Below are 26,119 nucleotides of genomic sequence, written 5' to 3' on the forward strand. Positions count from 1 at the left end.
TGTTTCGAGTGGACTGCCTTGAAACTTTGATAAATGTGAACTGGACACTAAGGCCGGAAATTTACGGTGGATGGATGGGAGCCGGACTCCGATGTGAAAGTCAGCGGCGAACCCTCTTCCGCCTAGTCTGGGGATCCGTCCCGTATTTTACGGATCCCCAGGCTTTAATTGTCCCGAGGCGGGACGTCCACCCACTTGAGGGAGGAGGCCCTGCCTCAGTGAGCTGCTGGCCAATCAGCGCGCCGGCAGCTCTTAGTCCCAGCAGCGTCACTGGGAGCGGTGACCACTGCTGGGACTGCAGCCCAGCCGACACAGTGGATCGAGGAGGGAAGTAGGGGCATGCCTCACCAGGGGCATCGGTCCTTCCCTGGTGAGGTTGGAGTGGATCTTTGGGGAAGGGGGGGGGGGTGTCTTGGGTTCTGGGGGTGGGTTGGGAGTTGGGGGCGGCCCTCAATCGGGCACCCTGTGCCCGACTGCCAGGATCCTCCCCAACCCCAGGGCGCGGAAAGGCCGGCAGCTATCACTGGGCGGCCTTTCATGTCCCCAGCACACCCGCTTGCCACGGGTAAAATATCCGTGGAGGCGGGCGAGGGCCCTTTAGTGGCTGTTAAGTGGCCACTTAAGGGTCTTGATTGGCCTCGGGTGGGCGGGCCGTTTCCCACCCCCCGCCTGACCACTGTAAACTTGTCCGGAGGCGGAATCGGGGCGGGTAGGCCTCCCGGAGCCTGTCGCTCAATTTGACGCCACCCCCACCATCCGACCCGCTGGGGCGGCGTAAAATTCCGGCCTAAAAGTCCAGATTTGATGGCTGCCTTTTAAAGAACCTTGCTCATGTGTAGAAGTGGACCAGTTCTCTTTTGGGAAATGTTCCATCCCCACCCAGTTTTGGCCTGGTTGAAGAATTAACCTCTCATATGTAATCTGTCTTCACCAAACCCATCAGGCCTGCTTCTTTCCACAGCACCACATCCTGTCAGCGGTTAAACAGCTTTAACCCTGCATTAAGATTCCAGATAATGCACTCGAGAAGGATAAAAGCTACAAACACTGGAAACCTAAAATAAAAACAAAAAGTGCTGGAAATATACCACAGTTCAGTCAGCGTTTGAAAAGGAGAGATTGGATCCCAACCAAAACACTAAACCTGTACTTGGTCAGATACTCAGGAACCTGTAGATTTCCAGATAATCTATATTTTTTTTGTAAAGTTTTTATCCTTCCTCAATTCCAGGTCCTTTGACACACTCCTCCACCAACCACTCAATCCTGTATTGTTGGAATATAGCTATTAAGATGCCAATAACGGAACAGAAGGCTATTGAGCCCTTGTTCCTCCCAGATTTGGTGCATTTAGACTATGAAACCTGTGGGCTTATCCCTCCAAAGGACCATGTATAATCGAGCTCTTTCATCGCCTGAAGAGATTTTCTTTTGAAAAGACAGTGTTCCCTGCCTATCAGGTAAACCTAGCAAAATAACAAATACCTAAAACTGCACAGGCTAGCTTTCCTTGGCATGCCACCTCTCTGATCCTAGCAATATTGAAATCATGTTCTATAAATCATTCGCCAATCATCTATACTCTTGCCAATTCTTAAGGCTGCATCTAACCAGAGTCTATCTTGAAAAAAAACTTAATCATCACTACCAATGGTGAGAAAGCCTCACCTCACCAGCTACCCAGGAGGACTCAATGCCCCTTAGCTATAGTTTAGGACAATCCTTAAAAATAACATCAACTTCCACGTGTAAGTGCATGACACTCAACTTTATATTCTCACCACTGCCCTCGATTGCCCAACTAACACCGTTTTATCTGATTTCCCGTCTGTCTCCACTTCCTGGATCAATAAGAATGTTTTCCAGCTCAATATTAAGAAAACAGAAGCCATCCTGTATGCAACACTAATCTTCAAATCCCACACGCAGTCAAAGCCCACTTACATTCACCTCCAAGACATTCCCTACTTGCATTTCTACGTGTTCCTTTTCCATACTGCACTAGATTTCTTCTTCATTCTCCTTAACAACATTCTGAGCGCCACTCTAACCTCATTCAGAATTTGTTGGGTTATATCTATGCCGATATCTCCCCTTTCCTCACCCACCACAGCTGGTTCCCCATTCACTCCTCCCCATGAATTGAATTCAAACTGTTGAGCCTGTCTGCTGCCTCAGAACCTTATTCCAGCCTATGTCACAGCTTCCACCTGCTGCTCTTCAAACTCCGGTCTACTCCAAATCATGTGCACCCCTCCACAAATTCCTCTATTAGCGACAGAGCCTCCAACCATCACATCTTTCACTCTGCAACGCTTCTACCCAAGCTTCACTTTCACAAGTCCCAAGATCTATCTCTTGGTCTACAACTTCACTCATGTCATAATGATGGTCACTCTTGGGGTCAGCACAGTCAATCACATCTTTTAGTCATCCATTTTGTTGCATACATAAGCTAATCCTTGATATTTTGAAATTCAAACACAGATTTTGGCATCACTGGCGCAAAAGACAGCCATTTAATACATTACCCAAACCTCCTAGTTCAGTTACAAATTGCCAATGAGTGACTGTCAGTCTTGGGGTCAACACAATGAAAGTTAATGCTAATGGTTTAGAAGAAAATAGCACAGCCGAAGAAAATCATCTACTTACTTAGACTGAACCAGTCGGGCATAACATTTGTACATACTGTATTTCTTACATTTCACTTCACCCCAATATAGAAATTCACAAAGCTGTGGCGGCAAAGTCAAAACCCACCAGGACACTGCTGCTACAGGCTAGGGCCAGACCCATGACGCTATTCCTTTGTATCATGTATCTTAAGAACAGAGAACAGAAGTAGGTCATTTAGCCCCCCGAGTTCCACCATTCAATGAAATCATGGCAGATCTGTGATCTAACTCCTAACTCAGAGTGTGGTAAATCTGTAGAATTCTCTACCTCAGAGGGCTGTGGAATCTCAATCATTGAGTATAATCAAGAGAGAAATACATAGATTTCTGAATTTATTTTTTTTATTATTCATTCATGGGATGTGAGTGTCACTGGCTAGGCCAGCATTTATTGCCCATCCCTAATTGCCCTCGAGAAAGTGGTGGTGAGCTGCCTTCTTGAACTGCTGCAGTCCATCAGAGGTAGGTACACCCACAGTGCTGTTACGAAGGAGTTCCAGGATTTTGACCCAGCAACAGTGAAGGAATGGTGATATAGTTCCAAGTCAGGATGGTGTGTGTCTTGGAGGGGAACTTGCTGGTGGTGTTCCCATGCATTTACTGCCCTTGTCCTTCTAGTTGGTAGAGGTCGCCAGTTTGGAAGGTGCTGTCCAAAGAGTCTTGGTGCGTTGCTGCAGTGCATCTTGTAGATGGTACACACTGCTGCCACTGTGCGTCGGTGGTGGAGGGAGTGAATGTTTGTGGATGGGATTCCAATCAAGCGGGCTGCTTTGTCCTGGATGGTGTCGAGCTTCTTGAGTGTTATTGGAGCTGCACCCATCCAGGCAAGTGGAGAGTATTCCATCTCACTCCTGACTTATGTCTTGTAGAGGGTGGACAGGCTTTGGGGAGTCAGGAGGTGAGTTACTCGCTGCAGGATTCCTAGCCTCTGACCTGCTCTTGTAGCCACGGTATTTATATGGCTACTCCAGTTCAGTTTCTGGTCAATGGTAGCCCCTGGGATGTTGAGAGTGGGGAATTCAGCGATGGTAATGCCATTGAATGTCAAGGGAAGATGGTTAGATTCTCTCTTGTTGGAGATGGTCATTGCCAGGCACTTGTGTGGTGCGAACGTTACTTACCACTTATCACCTCAAGCCTGAATATTGTCCAGGGCTTGCTGCATTTCTACTTGGAATGCTTCTGTATCTAAGGAGTCGTGAATGGTGCTGCACATTGTGCAATCATCCCCACTTCTGACCTTATGATTGAAGGAAGGTCACTGATGAAGCAGCTGAAGATGGTTGGGCCCAGGACACTACCCTGAGGAACTCCTGCAGTGATGTCCTGGAGCTCAGATGATTGACCTCCAACAACCACAACCATCTTCCTTTGTGCTAGGTATGACTGCAGCCAGCGGAGTTTTCCCCCTGATTCCCAATGACCTCAGTTCTGCTAGGGCTCCTTGATGCCATACTCGGTCAAATGCTGCCTTGGTGTCAAGGGCAGTCACTCTCACCTCACCTTTTGAGTTCAGCTCTTTTGTCCATGTTTGAACCAAGGCTGTAATGAGGTCAGGAGCTGAGTGGTCCTGGAGGAACCCAAACTGAGCGTCATGGAGCAGGTTATTGCTAAGCAAGTGCCGGTTGATGGCACTGTTGATGACACCTTCCATCACTTTACGGATGATTGAGAGTAGGCTGATGGGGCGGTAATTGGCCAGGTTGGACTTCTGCTTTTTGTGTACAGGACAGACCTGGGCGATTTTCCACATTGCAGGGTAGATGCCAGTATTGTAGCTGTACTGGAACAGCGTGGCTAGGGGCGCAGGAGGTTCTGGAGCAGAGGTCTTCAGTACTATTGCCGGAATATTGTCAGGGCCCATAGCCTTTGCAGTATCCAATGCCTTCAGTTGTTTCTTGATATCACGTGGAGTGAATTGAATTGGCTGAAGTCTGGCATCTGTGAGGCTGGGGACTTCAGGAGGAGGCCCAGATGGATCATCAACTCGGCACTTCTGGCTGAAGATTTTTGCAAATGCTTCAGCCTTATCTTTCGCACTCATGTGCTGGGCTCCCCCATCATTGAGGATGGGGATATTTGTGGAGCCACCTCCTCCTGTTAGTTAATTGTGCACCATCATTCACGGCTGGATGTGGCAGGACTGCAGAGCTTAGATCTGATCCGTTGGTTATGGGATCGCTTAGCTCTGTCTATCGCATGCTGCTTACGCAGTTTGGCACGCAAGTAGTCCTGTGTTGTAGCTTCACCACGTTGACACCTCACTTTGAGGTATGCCTGGTGCTGCTCCTGGCAGGTCTTTCTGCACTCTTCACTGAAGCAGGGTTGGTCTCCTGGCTTGATGGTAATGGTAGAGTGGGGGATATGCCGGGTCATGAGGTGACAGATTGTGGTTCAATACAGTTCTGCTGCTGCTGATGGCCCACCGCGCCTCATGGATGCCCAGTTTTGCATTGCTAAATCTGTTCAAAACCTATCCCATTTAGCACGGTGGTAGTGCCACACAACACGATGGAGGGTATCCTCAATGTAAAGGTGGGACTTGGCCTCCACAAGGACTGTGCGGTGGTCACTACTACCAATACTGTCATGGACAGAAGCATCTGCGGTAGGCAGATTGGTGAGGGTGAGGTCAAGTACGTTTTTCCCTCTTGTTGGTTCCCTCACCACCTGCTGCATACCCAGTCTAGCAGCTATGTCCTTTAGGACTCGGCCAGCTCGGTCAGTAGTGGTGCTACCGAGCCACTCTTGGTGATGGACATTGAACTCCCCCACCCAGAGTACATTCTGTGCCCTTGCCACCCTCAGTGCTTCCTCCAAGTGGTGTTCAACATGGAGGAGTACTGACTCATCAGCTTAGGGAGAGCGGTAGGTGGTAATCAGTAGGAGGTTCCTTGCCCATGTTTGACCTGATGCCATGAGACTTCACGGGGTCCGGAGTCGACGTTGAGGACTCCCAGGGCAACTCCCTCCCTACTGTATACCACTGTGCGGCCACCTCTGCTGGGTCTGTCCTGCCAGTGGGACAGGACATACCCGGGGATGGTGATGGCAGTGTCTGGGACATTATCTATAAGGTATGATTCCGTGAGTATGACTACGTCAGGCTGTTGCTTGACTAGTCTGTGGGACAGCTCTCCCAACTTTGGCACAAGCCCCCAGATGTTAGTCAGGAGGACTTTGCAGTGTCGACAGGGCTGGGGTTGCCATTGTCGTTTCTGGTGCCTAGGTCGATGCCGGTTTCATTCTTTTTTATTGACTTCGTAGCGGTTAGATACAACTGACTGGCTTGTCAGGCCATTTCAGAGGGCATGTAAGAGTCAATCACATTGCTGTGGGTCTGGAGTCACATGTAGGCCAGACGAGGTAAGGACAGCAGATTTCCTTCCCTGAAGGACACTAGTGAACCTGATGGGTTTTTACAACAATCGACAATGGTTTCATGGCCATCATTAAACTAGCTTTTAATTCAAGATTTATTAATTGAATTCACATTCCACCTTCTGCTGTGGTGGGATTTGAACCCATGTCCCCAGAGGAATACTCTGGGTCTCTGGTCCAGTGACAATACCACTATGCCACTGCCTCCCCATATATACTAAGGGATATGGGGATAGTGGGGAAAAATGGTGTAGAGGTAGATGATCAGCTTGAATGGTGGAGCAGGCTCGACAGGCCGAATGGTCTACTCCTGTTCCTATTCCCTATAATCCTATATACCCACTTTTGCCCCATATTCCTCGATTCTTTCGGCTAACAAAAATCTATCAATTTCAGTTTGATGTAATGTACACCTAGAATGTAATAGATGATGTGTTGTGACCAAAAAAATACAGCAACAAAAAACATAACTAAAGAACAAATACATTAAAAGAAAAGTGAGCGCTCTGTTGATCAGCGCCCTGAGGCTGCTAAGGGATGTCGTGAAAAGACAAGTCAAAAGGAAGCCGGGCAGTGTGTCCTTATTACCCAGCAGAGGCCAAGTCTTTAGTGCCTGTTCTTGGAGGAGTTGCAAGCTTCCATTTCCTCAAACTCTGCTGTGTTACATTAAATGTTGCTAAGACGAATATGAGTCAGAAACATTGGACACTAGGTCTAGAAAATAAGCATCTGGGTGAGGGACCAAGGAGAATGCAAAATTAACCAGCTTGGATGTACCGCTAATGGATTACATGTACTTACTTGTATAAATTCAGTACTGGGAGAGGCAGAGAACTGTTCAGGCAAAATAGAGGAATCAAGGAAAACGGGACTCCAGAAACCAGCAGTGCTGGTTTTAGGGACGTGGCAACTTCACAAAATGCTGTCAATCCGTTAGTAAGCAACCAAACACTTTATGCTGTCAACTACTGCTCCCTGGTGCTGCCCTGACTCCCACCACTACAGCATTTTCAAAAGCTCAGCCACAGGCACCAGAAAGGCCCAGCACCTGATTCCCAGCTCAATGCCTAGGCATCAAATAATTGGGCTCAGTTGTAGCATCCCTTGGTTGAATACCTGGCTGGTACAGATTGTTAAGGCTCATACATGAATGGCCTATTTATTGGGCAAGGGACTGCTGGCCCCATAGAACCATACCGCAGTCTGAGTCAAGACGTGGGACTAAAAGGCTTCTGGTCCTGGCAAACTGTACCCAGCCTGAGTCAGAGCGAGACTGGAAGGCTGCTGGGCCTTGTGAAACTGTACCCAGTCTGAGTCAGGATGAGACAGGAGAAATTTTACTCCAGTGGAACTGCAGCCATCCTGGCAACTCCTTTAGAAAAGGAACTTGGAAACAATTAATATTTTTTAAATTTCACTGATGTATCAGGGTTTTAGACCCTTAACCCTGAGCTTTAAAGCCTTTACGTATATATATATGTGAAAAAAATAAACTTATTAAAGACATCTTCAAGTGATTAAACACTAAAATGTGTCTGTATTTCTGCGTGTGCACAAGTCCCCTACCTTGTTGAAGAGAGAAAGACAGGGATGTGGGTCTCGATCAGGACTCTCCAGTTTGACCATACTGACAAAGCCATAGTCTTGCTGTTCATCTTCACTGGTGTTACACAGCCACAGAGGGTGAAACTGCCAAACAAAGAAATAAAAACCTTTTATTAAACTGCAAGCAGCATATATACATAGATACATACAAAGAGAGAGTGCAGCAAGGAAAGTCAGCTGCTGACTGCAACTATGTCATGCTCTTCCCCATTTTCTAATTTACAAAATCCCTTGCTTGCAACTGAGGTTGGGAATGGATTCACATCGTCTCATAACTGGAGAGATTTGGGGATGAACCAGTCCTCCTTCCCTCCCGCTCTACCCCCATGTGTTGACCTCATCTAACTTGAGATGCAGATTTATTTTTATCACACTTTTAAACATGTTCATTTTTCATGAGCCCAAAAGCTTTCTAATATTGTATTACATGTTAATAATTCATATTAAACTGAAAGGCATTTGTAACAGTTATGATGTGTCTATGCTCATTCACTTCTGCTCAGGTACTAGTGCTGAAGAGTGCAGGTGATTCCCCATAGTTACATGTCTCTGGGGTGAAGGCATTGTTGATTATTGAAAGTGATGTAGCAGCGATTAAATTGGAGATTTTCAGGTAATTTTGTTTACCTTTTATTCTCAGCAAGATGAAGATGGCACATTAGTCCAGACTACAGTTTGAGGATTAACCTGCTGAGTAGAACGTAATGAAAGGTTTGTCTGATTTCAATGCACAGTGAAACCAGCACTTGGTGTGCAATAAACAGCACTCTAACTCCTTCAGGACAAGAAATGTATAGAGAAAGCTGCAAATTGCATACATTATGCTGAAGAGTGGGATAAATAGGAAAGGAGCAATGGGGTTGCAACATAAGCCATATACAGACCGAACTCCTGCACAGTGGCGCAGTGGTTAGCACCGCAGCCTCACAGCTCCAGTGACCCGGGTTCAATTCTGGGTACTGCCTGTGTGGAGTTTGCAAGTTCTCCCCGTGTCTGCGTGGGTTTCCTCCGGGTGCTCCGGTTTCCTCCCACATGCCAAAGACTTGTAGGTTGATAGGTAAATTGGCCATTATAAATTGCCCCTAGTATAGGTAGGTGGTAGGGAAATATAGGGACAGGTGGGGATGTGGTAGGAATATGGAATTTAGTGTAGGATTAGTATAAATGGGTGGTTGATGGTCGGCACAGACTCGGTGGGCCGAAGGGCCTGTTTCAGTGCTGTATCTCTAAACTAAACTAAACTTTATGCAAAGTCACAGTGAGGAATGTGTGTGAATGATGAACTGCACATTTACCTTATTCCTCTGTCCAGTGCTATCTCTTGAGCATATTTGGAATTTCTGCTTCAACAATTACTTGACTTCTAAAGCACAAGAATTCCTATCTAGCATGAAGACTGGAATAAGGTGCAACCTATATGTTCAGTTTATCAATGGTTACATGTGTCAGTATAATCCCAAAATAAATCACTACAACAAAAATTATGGGACTGAACTGGGAAAGGCAAAGAATGAAACTGATTCCTGTCAACAGCAACAGCACCAATATATGATAGGATGGTGCAACCTCCATTAAGATAGCCACTCCTTTCAGCATGAGTCTGCACTGACAGGAAGGCCAATAGAGCAGGGTAGGTCACCTGGAGACTGGCTCAGTGTAAAATGGATGGGGATAAGATAAAGAAACCACCCCCCCGCCACCCCACACTCTCATAAAACTTCCATAAATATTGAATTTGAATACTGGAAACTGTAACCGAGTAAAAGGGCCATTTAGCTTCTTCCTGCCCTGGGCATGAAAATGGTACACCGAGGTACCATCCCCAGCTTATACACACTACTGAGTCAGCGGCGCTTGAGATGGCTTGGCCATGTGAGCCGCATGGAAGATGGCAGGATCCCCAAAGACACATTGTACAGCGAGCTCGCCACTGGTATCAGACCCACCGGCCGTCCATGTCTCCGTTATAAAGACGTCTGCAAACGCGACATGAAATCGTGTGACATTGATCACAAGTCGTGGGAGTCAGTTGCCAGCATTCGCCAGAGCTGGCGGGCAGCCATAAAGACAGGGCTAAATTGTGGCGAGTCGAAGAGACTTAGTAGTTGGCAGGAAAAAAGACAGAGGCGCAAGGGGAGAGCCAACTGTGCAACAGCCCCAACAAACAAATTTCTTTGCAGCACCTGTGGAAGAGCCTGTCACTCCAGAATTGGCCTTTATAGCCACTCCAGGCGCTGCTTCACAAACCACTGACCACCTCCAGGCGCGTATCCATTGTCTCTCGAGATAAGGAGGCCCAAAAAGAAAAAGAAGAAGAGGTACCAAGTACACCAATAGTTCCACACAAAATCAGGCTCATATAGTATCAAGTCTTCCATTATGCAGCGTATGTAATTTATATGATTCCCCTCGCATGTTGGACCTTTCGCTTGCTCCATGATGCCACTCAGCACTCCTTTAGAAAGAAGGGGCTGATAGTTATAAAATATGTGTCCCATCTGTGGATCTTTCCACAGGATACACATAGCTTGGTGGTGCTCCATTCAGATACAGCACAATTCTGTCACAAAGCATGCATTATATAAATCAGGAAAGGTCTCTTCCATTCATCAATACAGACACCTCCAATTGAGTTATTCGCTCTCCTAATCATAGCCACCACCACCCATCCAGATCAGGACTCTATCATCACCTGCTGGATATATCAACCTCTCCAATCATTCACCCTTCTGCTGAATCTATCCATTGTTTTGATCAATCATAGATTTAAGGTGAGAGGGGGAGCAGGTTTAAAGGGGATCAAAGGGGTAAATTTTTCACACAAAGAATAGTGGGTATCTGGAATGAGCTGCCTGAGGTGGTGGTGGAGGCAGGAACAGTAGCAACATTTAAGAGGCATCTGGACAGGTACTTGAATGAGCAAGGCATAGAGGGATATGGAATTAATGCAGGCAGGTGGGATTAGTATCGATAGGCATTATGGTCGGCGTGGACGCGGTGGGCCGAAGGGCCTGTTTCTATGCTGTACAACTCTACGACTCTAATCATCCTCCTGGAGGAGTTACCAAACTCTCTGATCAATCATTCTCCTGCTGGAGTTACCAACCTCTCCAACCAAGAGTCCATCACAATCCTGCTGGAACTAGGCCACTTTATCTACAATGGCTCCTTTTTCATAATCAGCCAGCTGTTACTTCAGTAATGCAGGAAACATGTTTAAAGCGATGATAAAACTTCTGAAGTTTTATTGACTGAAATTTTTTTGTTCCCAACAGTCTCGCACTTCATTGAATTTCATCCGTGGAGACAAGATGTTCTAGCTGGCATCTGTTTCAGTTGCAGACAAATTATATACAAATGGGGCATTGTACCCAGTCCTTTCCAGTCTCACCAATAGGCAATCTTTAAACACCACAGCACCCAGAGTGCATTGCTGTAACATGAGCTTTTCTGTAAATAGGGTATTTGATAAGCAGGTCACACAAGCAATATGGTAACTTGATTAAAAATTAAACCAGACTTGGAATCAAATCAAAGGAAAAGTGTAATTGAAATGTAACATGCATCTTCCTGTTTGTGCACAGGGGTCATTACTGTGGTGCGGGATTTCACTTTCATCTCTGCTCATCTACTGTTAGAAGGGCACAGGCCGATGCACAATCTCATTCTTAGTCAGCATTGTAAAAATGGCTTGCAGAAACCCAGCCTTCATGGTGTACTCAGCCAATCTACTGGGACATATCTCAGGCTCTGGGAGTCAGAGAATGCTTCAAAGGATATTTGGCAATGCACACAGTGGGTGTGCCTTTGGCTATGTCAGTGATCTTACCATTGTTTAGTACAAGTAGGAGAGGTTAGTGTCTGCGTCACTCACTGTACTGCACGAATAGGAGATATTGGTGTCTGCAGTGCTCTCACTGTACCAGCAAAATATCACTCTCTTGTACTTCAACTTTGGCTTTGCACAACCCTGATTTTAGCTGCTCCATTGTTGGTGACCATGCCTTCTGCAACCTAAGCCCTAAACTCTGCAATTTTCCTCCTTAAACTCTCCAGCTCTCCGTCTCTCTTTCCTCCTTTAAGATGCTCCTTAAAACCTACCCCTTTGACCAAGTTGTTGGTCATCTGTCCTAATAGCTCCTATGTGGCTCAGCGTCAAAGTTTGTTTATGTTCTTTTTTAAAAATTCATTCTTGGGATGTGAATGAAATTGGCAAGGCCAACATTTATTGCCCATCCCTAATTGTCCTCGAGAAGGTGGTGGTGAGCTGCCTTCTTGAACTGCTACAGTCCATGTGGCAAGGGCAAACCCACGGTGCTGTTAGAAAGGGAGTTCCAGGATTTTGAACCAGCGACAGTGAAGGAGCGGCGATATATTTCCAAGTCAGGATGGTGTGTGACATGGAGGGGAACCTGCAGCTGATGGCTTTTCCATGCGTCTGCTGCCCTTGTTCTTCTAGGTGGTAGAGGTTGTGGGTTTGGAAGGTGCTGTCGAAGGAGCCTTGGTGAGTTGCTGCAGTGTATCTTGTAGATTGTACACACTGCTGCCACTGTGCGGAGTGAATGTTTAAAGTGGTGGAAGGGATGCCAATCAAGCTGGCTGCTTTGGTGTTCACATGTGTCTGCTGCCCTTGTCCTTCTAGATGGTAGCAGGCACAGGTTTGGTAGGTGAAGCAAAATAGGACCTTTTTCTACATGTGCTATATAAATGCAAGTTGTTTTTGTTGTATTGCATCAATAAAATGTCACTTTCTCGTTGTAGGAGAGGCCGTACACTGTATCAGCACGATGGTCCAACTTCTATTGCACTGTGCCAGTAAGTGGGGTCTGTGTTACCCACTCATTGTGTGTATCAGCATGAGGGGCTAGAGTCTGTGTCAGCCTCTTATAATGCTATGCAGTTTCTAGTCTCATTGTATTAGTAGGAGAAACTTGTTCTGTTAACTGTTTCAGCAGAGAGATCTTCGAAGCTTTCTAAACTGCTTCTTCTTTGAATTGTGTCAGCCTTAGCAGGGTGGTAGCACTCTCACCTCTAAGTTAACAGGTCTTGGATTCAAGCCACACTCAGACTTGAGAGAACATAAGAACACAAACAGGAGCAGGAGTAGACCATTAGGCCCCTCCAGCCTGCTCCACCATTCAATGTGATCATGGCTGATCTTCTCTTTCAACTCTACTTTCCTGCCCACTCCCCATTTCCCTTGATTTGCTGAGATATCAAAAATCTATCCATCTCAGTTTTGAATATACTAAACGATGGAGCATCCACAACCCTCGAGGGTAGACAATAATCTAGGCTGATATTTCAATGCAGTACAGAGGGAGTGCTGCACCGTCAGAGGTGGTGTCTTTTGGATGAGAGATTGTCTGTTCTCTCAGGTGGTCAAAACGATTCCAAGACCACATGACAGGGAGACCTGCTGACTTTCCCTACTGTCCTGCAGGAAAGGCCCAAGCCTTTGATCTGCACTCCTAAAACTTAGCCAACAATAGGAATTCATTATTTCGGCAAGTGGGTTGAATCTGCCTTTTTGTGCCACAGAACCCGAGAGGAACCCAGACTTTGCTATTCAAATCAGCTCAATAAATAGCACGCCAGGCTCCTTTTTTATTAGTTTCCTGCAACTTCTGCAGTCTGTCAAGAGTTAACCAGTTGATTGCCATGTGCTTTGGGGTACAGCCCAAGTACAGGGAATTGAAATCTGAGGCATCAAGAAAGGAGGTCACGACTGGTTAATCCGCTACTCCCAGCAAAAAAACACTGGAGCATGGGTGGAGCTGGAATTTAGGGTTAAATGGTCAGGGCTGAGTGAATAACTCACCCATTTTGCAAAATCAGAGTGATGGGTCCAAAAGGTGAATCAGGAAATGGGTGAGGCTGGCATTCACGATCACGGGTCTATAAGTACATGAAGAGCACCAACAGCCATTGACAGGACTGGGACAGGGGTTGCATTCTGATTTGTCACAAGACACCACAGGAAAGTCAGCAGTAGGCTTGGACCACCTGTAATACCCTTCCTCACTGCAGCTGCATAGATACAGTGTAAGTATATACCTGACAGCTGCATATCTGATCCAAATTCCTAAGAAAAATAGGACCATGTGGTTCTGAACAGCCATTGTCCCAGCTCTTGCCCCATGCTGGCCATGGATTGGTTGCACTCAACTTTTGAGTCTGGTCACTCCTGACTCAGAAGTTGCATTGGACACAGGAGCAACAAGACATGAACGAACAAACATGCACACTTCTATGGCACCTGACCACATCCTCATTGATATTTCAAAGCCAATGAATAACTTTTGTAATGTAGTCTAATGTGGTGGCCAACTTGTACTAGGGAACATTGCAGAAACAGCAGATGACATAAATGATCAGCTAATTAGCATCATGTTTTGGAATTTTCTTGTTCATTTTTCCATCAGAAGGATTTGAAAACTTACTTTTCAGCATTAGGGTTTTAAAGCAAAGTGTATTTCCACAAGTTATAAAAGGCACTTAGATGGCTAAAATACTAATGAGCTAGGCTTTGATGTTGTTTCCCCATAGACTGTAAATAACAAAATTTGCTAGCCTGTCTCGCAAATAATTACGTCAACCCCATTGTGTTGGAAAGTTTTCTGATATTACGTATTCTGCAGGCGTACTGGGAGATCTTCATTTCTGGCTGCCAATCAAGGGAGATAAAAACAGAAAAGCAAAACACTGCAGATGCTGGAAACCTGAAATGAAAACAGAAAATGTGGAAATACTTAACAGGTTGAGCAGCATCTGTGGAGAGAGGAACAGTTAACGTTTCAGGTCTGTGATCTTATGAAAGGTTACACACCTGAAACGTTAATTCTGCCAGACCTGCAGAGATAAAAATAGAGATAGAGACATAGACAGTCAGGTTCAGCAAAGGCTGAAAAATCAGTCAGATTTTTAAACCAACATAACTAAAACCAGATTATCTGGTCATTATCATATTGCTTTGATTGAGACCTTGATGTGCACAAATTGACTGCTGCGTTTCCTTCATTACAACAATGACTGCATTCCAAAATTACTTCATCAGCTGGAAAGTGTTTTTGAAGTCCTGAGGTCATGAAAGGTGCTTTACAAATGCAAGCCTTTCTTAAAACAAATTGTGACATCAAGCTTCAGCCAGGCACACAAGAACACAGGAAGATTGTTGGGAGTTATTCCAAGTCAAACAAGACAACTCACTGATCTGGGGATGCATCATGTATTCCTTATTTTTGTATTAGTATGGGAAGGCGAGTTATACTTATTGAACTAAGTGAGTCCAGTTACAACTGATGCTCTGTACATTTTCTATGAAACAAAGCAGCTTATTTGCATCAAGACATGTCTCACCAGGTGTTTTTTCAGTCTGCCTTTGAAAAAAACTGAAACAGATGAAAAAGACAAATATCTAATTCAGATCACAGGAGGACAGCACCTTTCATGACCTTAATACCCCTATTCTATAGTTAAGGTACAATACAGGCACACATCCAAATGGAAGATGTTCAGCTTGCTTATGAGTGGGACTAACATCATTGTATCCAAGAAAATATTTAAGGAAAAAACCCAAATTTTTAATTATTAGCAATGTTGTTTGAGGGCAAAATATTAGCAGAATACAAAACTGATGCCTCTGAACAGAGTGGAGGCCTTCTAACAGCTACTGGATTTCTGCCAGTCAGACAACTAAAACTTTGAGTTGGGGAGCGGGAAGGAAAAGGCTGGTATCATCTTCCTCTAACCAGTGCAACTCCCAAACCAGGCGTCGCCAGTCTAAATCTGGTATGTCTCAAAAGGTGGGCAAGGCCATGGGCCCAAAGCTGGGGTGACTTCTCTGCATTCAGAACCACCGGTCAAAAGGTTGACATTATATACCTAGTTAGAGTGTCAGAATGATAAAAATACATCTTATTTAAAAAGCATTTTATAAAGTTAATCACTTTTTTTCAAACAATATCAATCATTATCCACTGGTCCTCCACGGCTGACTCGAGGATTCACCGTTGAGCCAAACCTCCAGGCTGAGTAGGAATGAACAGTGGAGCAGTGTCAATGCATTGCCTTCCTCGATATGACCAATCTGCACCCAACTGAAACGTAGGTCATCAAAACATCAACAACTTGCATTTAGATTGTACCTTTAAAGTAGCAAAACATCCAAAGGCGTTTCACAGGAGCATTATCAAACAAGATTTGGCACCGAGCCACATAAGGAGATATTATGACAGGTGACCAAAGAGATAGATTTTAAGGAGCATCTTAAAAGGACAGAGAGGTAGAGAGGCAGAGAGGTTTAGGAAAGGAATTCCAGACTTTAAGGTCCAGGTAACTGAAGGCATGGACACCAATTGTAGAGCAATTAAAATCAGGGATGCGCAAGAGGCCAGAAATGGAGCTGAGCAGAGATCTTGGTGGGTTGCAGGGCTACAGGAGGCAAGAACATGGAAAGATTTGAAAGCAAGGATGAGAATTTTAAAATCAAGGGTGTTGCTGGACTGGAAGCCAATCTAAGTGAGTGAGCACAGGGGTGATGGTGATTGGGATTTGGTGCAAGTTAGGATACGGGCAGAAGTTTGGATGAACTCCAGTTTACTGAGGATACAAGGTGGGAGGTCGGCCAGGAGAGCACTGGAGCAATCAGTCTTCAGTTGTTCAAGCCCAAAGCTCTGGAATTCCCTCCCTAAACCTTTTTGCCTCCCTACCTCTCTCTGCTCCTTTAAGACCCTTAAATCCTTTTTGACCAAGCTTTTGGTCACCTGCCCAAAATTCTTATTTGGCTCTGTGTCAAATGTTACTCCTGTAAAGCACCTTGGGATGCTTTATTAAAATAAAGGTGCTATATAAATGCAAGTTGTAGCTGTCTGGAAGTGACAAAGGCATGGATAAGGGTTTCAGCAGAGATAGGCTGAGGCAGGGGCAGAGACATTTATGGAGGTGCAAGTAGTTTATTCAGTCAAATAAAACTTCATTCCAAACTCAAGAATAAAAAGATCAAAACACAAGTTCCAACAAAAAAGGACCTGAGCTTGGAAAGCCCATCCAAGCTTATTTAGCATACCGTCACCAAAACATTTTAATATTGTGAGATATTCATCACTTCAATTGCTCCCACCAGTCACAGTACTGCCTCCTAATGTTATACAGCTGAAGATGTTCTCTCCAGACACATTCCAAGTTCGAAAAGACAAAATGTAGAAGTATACTGATGGGTGGATTCAGCATGAAAATGTTATTCAGCCCCCAATACACTCCACTGCTGTCCGAGTGAGAGCCCTGCAGTTTAATGTGCATCTATTTAATGTATATAGGGCAGAATCCATCAAGATATCAATCCAAAACATTCCCATTTCATCTTTTTATCATTCCTTATAATCCTCAGAATGCAGGATTGTATGCTTGTATGTAAGAGGTACAACACCATCTCCAATTGCCCAAACCATTTGCCCAAACCATCTGCCCAGTGAGACTAAGGAAAACATCTGCACTGTAGCTAGTGCGAGGATCTCCGTAATCTCCAGCCATTAGAGAATCCAAGAGTTCCCTAATGCATACACAGAACTGTCAACAAGGACTGGCCAGATCTCACGGGTGGCTGCCATCCTCCTTCCTATAGCAGCCTGCAGGGGGCAGAGCCGCTTCAATGAGTACAATGACATATGTTAGATCTCTCACCATTTTTTTATTTTTTATTTTATTTTTTTTATTTTATTTAGAGATACAGCACTGAAACAGGCCCTTCGGCCCACCGAGTCTGTGCTGACCATCAACCACCCATTTTTATATTAATCCTACACTAATCCCATATTCCTACCATATCCCCACCTGTCCCTATATTCCCCTACCACCTACCTATACTAGGGGCAATTTATAATGGCCAATTTACCTATCAACCTACAAGTCTTTGGCATGTGGGAGGAAACCGGAGCACCCGGAGGAAACCCACGCAGACACAGGGAGAACTTGCAAACTCCACACAGGCAGTACCCAGAACTGAACCCGGGTCGCTGGAGCTGTGAGGCTGCGGTGCTAACCACTGCGCCAGTTCTCAGCTTTCACACACAAAAGACAGTATATTAAATTTTACACAAAAAGCAGAATTCTACCATCTGCTCTCACCCTCACAGTGAACAAATTGCACTGGCAACACCCAGTGACACACACCTTACTTTGTATTACACTATATAGTGGCCATAGCCCACAAGACCGAACTACCTGAAGAATGGTAAGTTTTGATTGTTTGCAAAAGAAAAGCTTTACCCAGTCTATTTATTGAACACAGATCAACACCCCTCCTTCAGCATGTTGGTTCAAGTCCATGCATTAACACTTGACGGAGTAGAGAGCAAAGTGGAGATGGCAGACAGACCTGCCCACTAAGATTAAGAGGCACAACTAAGAGATGGGCAACTGCAGATCTCTGGCCAAGTAACCACTTCTTAGCCACCACCCATTTTACATCATTACTTTTACTCTGTATCTGTGCTGGGAATTAGGAGACAGTAAAAAGGCACTAATGGACCCCAATAGGAAAGCTCTTTTCAGAGAAGGTTTCAGTAGTCCAAACGAATACCTGTAGTTTTAGTAACTGCAAAAGAGCGGGGGATTGAAAACTCGATCCTCTACTTGTGCTTAATGTTAAACTACCTGTGAAGTGTAAACTGATGTTGCTTTCCACTGTTATTCCCTTTGGCAGAGATGATCAGATACGGATGTGTATTAGCACAAACACATCCCGCTCTGTCAGGATAGTTTTCTTTACCAAAGGATCTGGGCTGGGCCCATTAAGTTGTTCCACATGCACTTTAAAAGGAACCACAGCTCCCCAACGGCATGATTATGTGACCTAGACAGTGCACAACAGAAGGGTGTTAAACCATGGAGTGAGGATCACATTGTTACAATGATCAGTAAATCGAGCCATACAGAGCACATGATTCCAGACCCAATCTCTGGGATGTGCTGATTTCAACATGGATGGCAGTCAGGTGTTACAAATAGCCTCAGCAACCCTAGGTTAGAGAGAGAAACTGGATGGGCTATAGTGCAGTGTGCTAGTCTTGGCTCAGTGGGTAGCACTCTCACTTCTGAGTCAGAAGGTTGACAGTTCAAGTCAGAGTACTGGCCAAATATCACAGCCAGCCTGAAAATACACCCAATCACAGGACCCACAATGTTCCCAGTTAACAGACACCAAAGACATGAGCACAAAAATCTAGGCTGAACTCCAGTGCAATACTGAGGGAATGTCAGAGGTGCCAGCGTTTGGATGAGATGTTAAACCGAGGTTCCACCTGCCCTCTCAGGTGGATGTAAAAGATCATATGGCACTATTTTTGAAGAAGAGCGGGGGAGTTATCCCCAGTGTCCTGGCCAATATTCATCCCTCAATCAACATCACAAAAACAGATTACCTGGTCATTATCACATTGCTGTTTGCAAATGTGCTGTGTGCAAATGAACTGCTCCATTTCCTACAATGCCATAGTGACTACACTTGAAAAGTAAAATAAAAACAGTAAGTGCTGGAAAACACAGCAGGTCTGGAAGCATCAGCACAGAGAGAAACAAAAGTAAACATGTGAGGTCTGCGACCTTTCATCAGAAATCTTGACTTCATATTTCCAGCATCTGCAGTATTTTGCGTTTATACACTCGAAAAGTACTTCATTGGCTGTAAAGTGCTGTGGGATGTCCTGAGGCTGTGAAAAGTGCTATATAAATGAAAGTTCTTTCTTTTTTGGACCCCAGCAGCAGTTGATGCCTTCAGGAGAGAGGAACAGCACAAACACTAATTTCCTGATGGATTCCACTTTATCTAATACTTCAGCCCCAGTAATAGATTATGCACACATCACTATTAATTGGCTTATTCCCATTCCACTGAAGCCCGAGCAATGGCATAGTTCTTGCACAAATTTGTAGGTCTTGTTCTATCATAAGTATAACCTGCCCAGCCAGGGAACCAAAGCTGCCAAAAAAAGAACGAGGCGTGCAGACACTCGGGGCTGGATTTTCACATTGGGGGTGGGAAGCAGTCACTCTTGGGATTTTTATAGAGGCACCCCCATAATTGATATGGAGACTGGTTCTCTGTCCAATTAAGGGCAGCAGGTGGGCTCTTGAAGCTGGAGGGCCAGAGGGCACTTCTATATGGAGGTGCCCTCTCACCAACCTTTTAAAAAGTTTTTAAAAGTTTAAATAAAAAAAACAGAAACAGCAGTCAGGCCACCGCTGTGGGAGGGGAATCCCTCTATAGATCAGCCTTTGGCCACACCCGCACCCAGGCAGGTAGGGAAGGCCTGTCGGAGAGTGCTCGCCTCCAGCAGGAAAACTGCCCCCATCGGTTTGGGAAACTGGAGGCCGACTGAAAAAGTCCTGCCAACCCCAAACCTGCCTTGACAAAAATGGCCAATGCCAGGAACAGGGTTGGGAAACCAGCACACTGGCATTTTCAGGCCCCGTCTGCCTCCCTTCTCACCTCGAAAATTCAGGCCTCTATCTTGGAGGGATTGCCCACCTCAGGTGCTGCTCTATTTAAAAGAAAAAGAAAATTATTTTAAAAGCAGCCAGCCCAATGCTCTCCGAAGCAATGACACCCTTCAAGATCTGCAATAGTAACTGAGTTCAACTTGAACAAGCTGAGCTTCATGATTACAAGACATGGATTTCAGAAGAGATACACAGTTGCATGCCCTGTTCATATAGATCATAAATTTGGCAGACTGTGTTGTGCCTTTTGGATGGTTGGCTGACAGCAACTTGCCATGCATAAGCCCAGAGAAAATCTACAGGCAAGTGCAAATCGAACGAACGGCTGGTGCCCTTCTTCCGCTGCTCAGGGCAAAATCCGATCCCATGACACTCATCCAAGCAGCCCATGGTACAGAATGCCTGGATACTTCTTATTTATAAGACTTTGTGTTTGAATGTGTTCCAATAATCAATCAGACCTGATTCATGTCAGTTAGCAAAATACCTTGGCCAGTTAAATGGAGATTTGCCCAAGTAAAACTGTTCATCGCGATAGTGAGGACACCACCTCTCCCTGATCTGCATATAAGGAATCACTGATAAACAGCATCAATGACTGGAATAACTTTCTACATACCATCAAAAAAGCACCCCTGCCCCACCACAGACTGTGAATAACACACATGCACTGAAAATGGATCAATCATTCAGAAGCCAACCTTAAAATGGATGCTAAACATTGGCTAATGCATTTCTACTTGTTTGAGGAAAGTTGGCTAGTTCATCCAAAAGATGTCTTTCCTGATTTTCTCTATTCCTGAAGGTGCTGATCCTTACTAATATATAGTTCCACAGATACTAGTAGCCGTCCAGATGCTCATCCAATAGCCAGTCTTCACATGTAACATTGCACTAACATGCAATTCAAGCACAGGTGCAGAAGTGGCATCACAACAGCCCAACACACAACACTGATACCCACATGCATACTTTTTAGCAAGGGTAACGGGAATGAAATTTGGAACAGGTACACCAGTTAATTTCCCCTTTACTAACCCAGGGATATGGAAACCAACTGCAGCATCCCTATGGCTGTCCAACTGATAACCACAAATGGAGCTGTCTAGGGATCAATCCCAGCGGTACTGTACAGATCAGCCCTGGTGGTGTACTTCCTGGAACGCTGAATCCATTCTTTCCCCTTTGCTGTATACGCTTGTGTAGAACTGATTATTGGAATATGATTGATTTGTGCTGACCACGTCATTAGCATGGACCAATCAGCAATGCTGGTAAGGGCTCTACAGTTGATGATCAATGCTTGCATGCAAAACGTTTTAAAGTCACTGCACAAGAGGAATACCAGCTGATGTTTCTTAATGTTTATCTGACAGATACCAGCTGGCTCAACACCTCCACAAGCAAAATGATGAGAGCAGCATTATTGGCCAGCTCGCCATCTATTCAGACTCTGATTGGACAAAGTTTCCTTCTGTATAAAAACAAGCAACAGTAGCATAAACCTCAACACCAAGATGAAACAGCAGTGCATGTCATGAGGATGGTGACTAGAAGAACAGCCTCTTAATACTCCTTTATCCCCAACTCTTCTCAAAAGGAGCTGACAATTGGAGACTCTATTCTGGGAAAATGTTTATAACCGCACTGGCAGCTACCCAGCAGCGCACAGTCTTAGATCAAAGAATTTTGAGAAGATCAAAGGGCTTCTGGACACGGTGCCAGAAGTAGCCCAAAGACTTCTGAGCAAAACACAACTTTCCCATATCTCTGCTTCCAGCTGAATGTAGTGTGTCTGCACATCAGACTACAAAGCAAGGGTGACCAGTGCTCTCTGCCAGAATATCCATTGCAGTTTTTGAGTTCGTTAGTTCTATACATTCACATTGGTGCAGCCCAGGTCCACAGCAGAGTACATTAACCTGTCTGACACAGCACAGCCGAGATGGCCGAGTGAGTACAAACACCATGTGATGTGATACTGAGCAAACAGACCACAAGGCCACACCTTTGATTCTTTGTTTGCGCTGATTTAGCTGGGACAGAAATTATACTGCTGCACACAGGCATATGGACATTTCTGGATTTATATCCACACAACACAGACACATGTTTAAAAGGACAAAAGTACATGCATATACAAACATATACACAGATACACATCCCTGTTCACTACCGCTACTTCTTAGGCAGACCCTCGGGACCGAGGATGACTTGTTTCCACTCCTGTTCAGTGCATTCTAACATGACTAACAAGTCCGATATACAAAGCACAGACTCTACCACATGTGGGGTAGGTGCTGTTTGAAGAGTTGGATAGGCGAGCTACTTAGTGAGATGAGGGTGGGTGGGGTGGGGGGAGGGGAGCTGTACATTCCTTCCACTGCCTGGATCTGGCCTCTGCATGCTCCTGTCGAAATCCCACAAAGTGTTTGGTATCTTCCCAAATGCACCTTCTCCACTTTGAGCGGTCGAGGGACAGAGACTCCCATGAGTCAATAGATACGTTGGATTTCTTCAGGAATGATTTGAGAACATCCCTAAAGTGTTTTCTCTGTCTTCTTGGGAGCCTTTCGCCTCAGCGAAACTCAGTAGAGCAGTTACTTCGGGAGCCTGATGTCAGGCACGCGAGTGACATGGCCTGCCCAGCAAAGCTAGTTTTGGGTGATTAGTACCACGATCCTGGGAATATTAGCTTGGGAGAGGATGCGAACATTAGACCACCTAGCCTGCTAACGAATGTGAAGGATTTTGCGGAGACAGCACAATGGTATTTCTCTACTGACCTGAGGTACCTGCTATAGATTATCCAAGTCTCCAAAGCATATCGGAGCACAGGGATCAGTGCTGCCTGGTAAACCATACCCTTAGTCCCAGGTTTGAGGTCATGGTCCTCGAATACTCTCTTCCTCTGTCAATCAGAATCCATGGCGAGACCGTGGAAAACATGGACCATTTTCTGTATCTCGCGAGTCTCATCTCAACGAAGGGAGACATAGATTATGAAATCCTCCAACACCTTCAATGTGCCAGCTCTGCCTTCAGCCGACTGAGGAAGAGAGCATTCGAGGACCAGGACCGTGTTCACTATACACACAGACAACAACATGCACAGACACTGTACACATTCAGGAACACTACATTATCCACAAGCAAGGACTGTGAGCGACATAACTGATTTTCAACCTCTAACCAGTATCTCATGGAAATAAGAGAACAGCAGCACCTGCACATAGTGAAGCTGTGTTTACGAACAACACCCAGCCTCAGCATAATAGGCAGGACTAATATTGTCCGTCCCTTCACACAAACTCTAACAGATCAAGGAAACACAAATACTTTAATCCGTTGCGACTTTGATTGCCCCATGTTTCTCATCCCTTTTCCCGTTGTCACCTGCTTTATCCCCATTTCAGAATCTCACTCCTTTGCTGTACTGTCCAGCACCTATCCCCTCTGATCACACCCAGCAGTGCATCATCACAGTACAGATTTGAAACCTGCCTCCTTAGATTATGTATACACACACAACAAATGCCAAAAATCAGCATCGGTACTTCATTTTGGATTCCCTACAATACAGCAGTGTTAATATGAAGCCATTAGGCCAGGGCAGCACAGCCAGGATGACTACAGGAGGATACAGGTTAGCACCACAGCCTCACAGCTCCAGCGACCCGGGTTCAATTCTGGGGACTGCCTGTGCGGAGTTTGCAAGTTCTCCCTGTGACCTCGTGGGTTTCCTCACACATGCCAAAGACTTGCGGGTTGATAGGTAAATTGGCCATTGTAAAAAAAAAAATTGCCCCTAGTGTAGGTAGGTGATAGGAGAATTGAGGGAAGGTGGGGATGTGAGAGGGAAAAATGGGATTAATGTAGGATTAGTATAAATGGGTGGTTGATGGTTGGCGCGGAATCGGTGGGCCGAAGGGCCTGTTTCGGTGCTGTATCTCTCTATGACTATTACAGTGAAATTCTCAGTTCTGTATTCTGTACTCAAGTGTGTACCACTTCTCTTAAAATAGCTCATTTCTACATTGCGGGGGGTAGGCATGGAACTATTCTCCCATGCCAGTGTCACTCCCAATGTCTCGTCAAGAATCACAAACCCAACCACTTGGCTAAACTGGGCCCAGGCACCATTGATCTATCTCCTATTCAGCACTGTGTTCACTTTTCAAGTGAAGGCTAGGCACATACCCAAAGGAAAATGGAAAAAACCTCACTCCTCTAATAAATAGTTGGATTTCAATGGGGCAAATTGCTCGTGTTTGGAAGCTGGGATAACCCTGCCTCCAAGTCACGTTCCTTCCTTCTTTTGCTGACGAGCAACAAAAAAAGAGCAGAGGACTTACCTCTTGTTTCAGCAGCTTTTTCTGAAGCAGCGATAGTGCAAGCGAGGTGGCAGCTGGGAAGGTGAGTTTCAGTTTAAAATAACTTACCTTTTGTTTCGGCGGACACGGGGACTGCTGGGTAAGTAAACCTATATATTCGGGCAGTGGCTAAACCCGAAACACTACATGTGTAGTGTCTGCCACCCATCCTCCTACTCTAACCACACAAAAAGGCCTCTTGTGTGGAGGGTTTGGTAAGGTAAGGTTTTCCTTTTTTTAAAATCTCTGTTGTCAATTTAGTGCAGAGGGGATGGAAGCTAGGGCAGTTGCATGCTCCTCTTGCAGGATGTGAGAGGTGAGGGTCACCACTGGTGTCCCTGCTGACTTCACCTGTGAGAAGTGCACCCAACTCCAGCTCCTCGCAGACCGCGTTAGGGAATTGGAGCTGGAGCAACTTCGGATCATTCAGGATGCTGAGGGGGTGATAGAGAGCAGTTATAGGGAAGTAGTGACACCTAAGTTACAGGATAAAGGTAGCTGGGTGACCGTCAGGGGAGGGAAAGGGAATAGGCGCACAGTGCAGGGATCCCCTGTGGCCGTTCCCCTCAATAATAAGTAAACCGTTTTGGATACGGTTGAGGGGGACGACCTACCAGGGGAAAGCCACATTGGCCAGGTCTCTGGCACTGAGCCTGGCCCAGTGGCTCAGAAGGGAAGGGGGTAGAATAGGAGAGCGATAGTGACAGGAGATTCAGTGGTTAGAGGAACAGACAGGAGATTCTGTGGTCACGAATGAGACTCCCGGATGGTATGTTGCATCCCGGGTGCCAGGGTCAGGGATGTCTCGGATCGAGTCTACAGGATTCTTCAGGGGGAGGGGGAGCAGCCAGAGGTCGTGGTACATATCGGTACCAATGACATAGCTAGGAAAAGGGATGAGGACCTGAAAAGCGAATATAGGGAGTTAGGTTGGAAGCTGAAAGGCAGGACGAGCAGAGTAGTATTCTCAGGAGTGTTATCGGTGCCACGTGCTAGTGAGGCTAGAAACAGGGAGCGAGTAAAGCTGAACACGTGGCTACAGAACTGGTGCAGGAGGGAGGGATTCAGATATGTAGATCATTGGGATACCTTCTGGGGAAGGTGGGACCTGTACAAGAAGGACGGGTTGCATCTGAACTGGAGGGGCACCAATATCCTGGGCGGGAGGTTTGCTAGAGCTCTTCGGGAGGGTTTAAACTAGTTTGGCAGGGGGATGGGAACCGGAGCCACAGATCAGTGGATGGGGTAGCTGTTGAACAGGCAGATACCGAGTGCAGAAAGTCTGTGAGGAAGGTTAGACAGTTGACAGGGCAAAGTTGCAGCCAGTATGATGGGTTGAAGTGTGTCTATTTTAACGCAAGAAGTGTCAGGAATAAGGGTGATGAACTTAGAGCATGGATCAGTACTTGGAGCTACGATGTTGTGGCCATTACGGAGACGTGGATATCACAGGGGCAGGAATGGATGTTGGATGTTCCGGGGTTTAGATGTTTCAAAAGGAATAGGGAGGGAGGTAAAAGAGGTGGGGGAGTGGCATTGCTAATCAGGGATAGTATCACAGCTGCAGAAAGGGAGGTCGTCGAG

At 45.7% G+C, this 26,119-nt stretch overlaps 1 protein-coding gene across 3 annotated transcripts in view; it reads right to left on the reverse strand.

The window, feature by feature from the left end:
• Positions 1 to 26,119, reverse strand: part of LOC137346635 (E3 ubiquitin-protein ligase RNF43) — a 243,710-nt gene that overhangs the window by 79,424 nt on the left and 138,167 nt on the right. For all 3 annotated transcript variants that reach the window (XM_068010254.1, XM_068010252.1, XM_068010253.1), the window contains exon 2: positions 7,626 to 7,748. In XM_068010254.1, coding sequence (XP_067866355.1) covers positions 7,626 to 7,748 — 123 coding nt within the window. The remainder of the gene's footprint in view (positions 1 to 7,625; positions 7,749 to 26,119) is intronic.

This window comes from Heterodontus francisci, chromosome 30 (assembly GCF_036365525.1).
Source record: "Heterodontus francisci isolate sHetFra1 chromosome 30, sHetFra1.hap1, whole genome shotgun sequence".
In the NCBI taxonomy this organism is placed as follows: Eukaryota; Metazoa; Chordata; class Chondrichthyes; order Heterodontiformes; family Heterodontidae; genus Heterodontus; species Heterodontus francisci.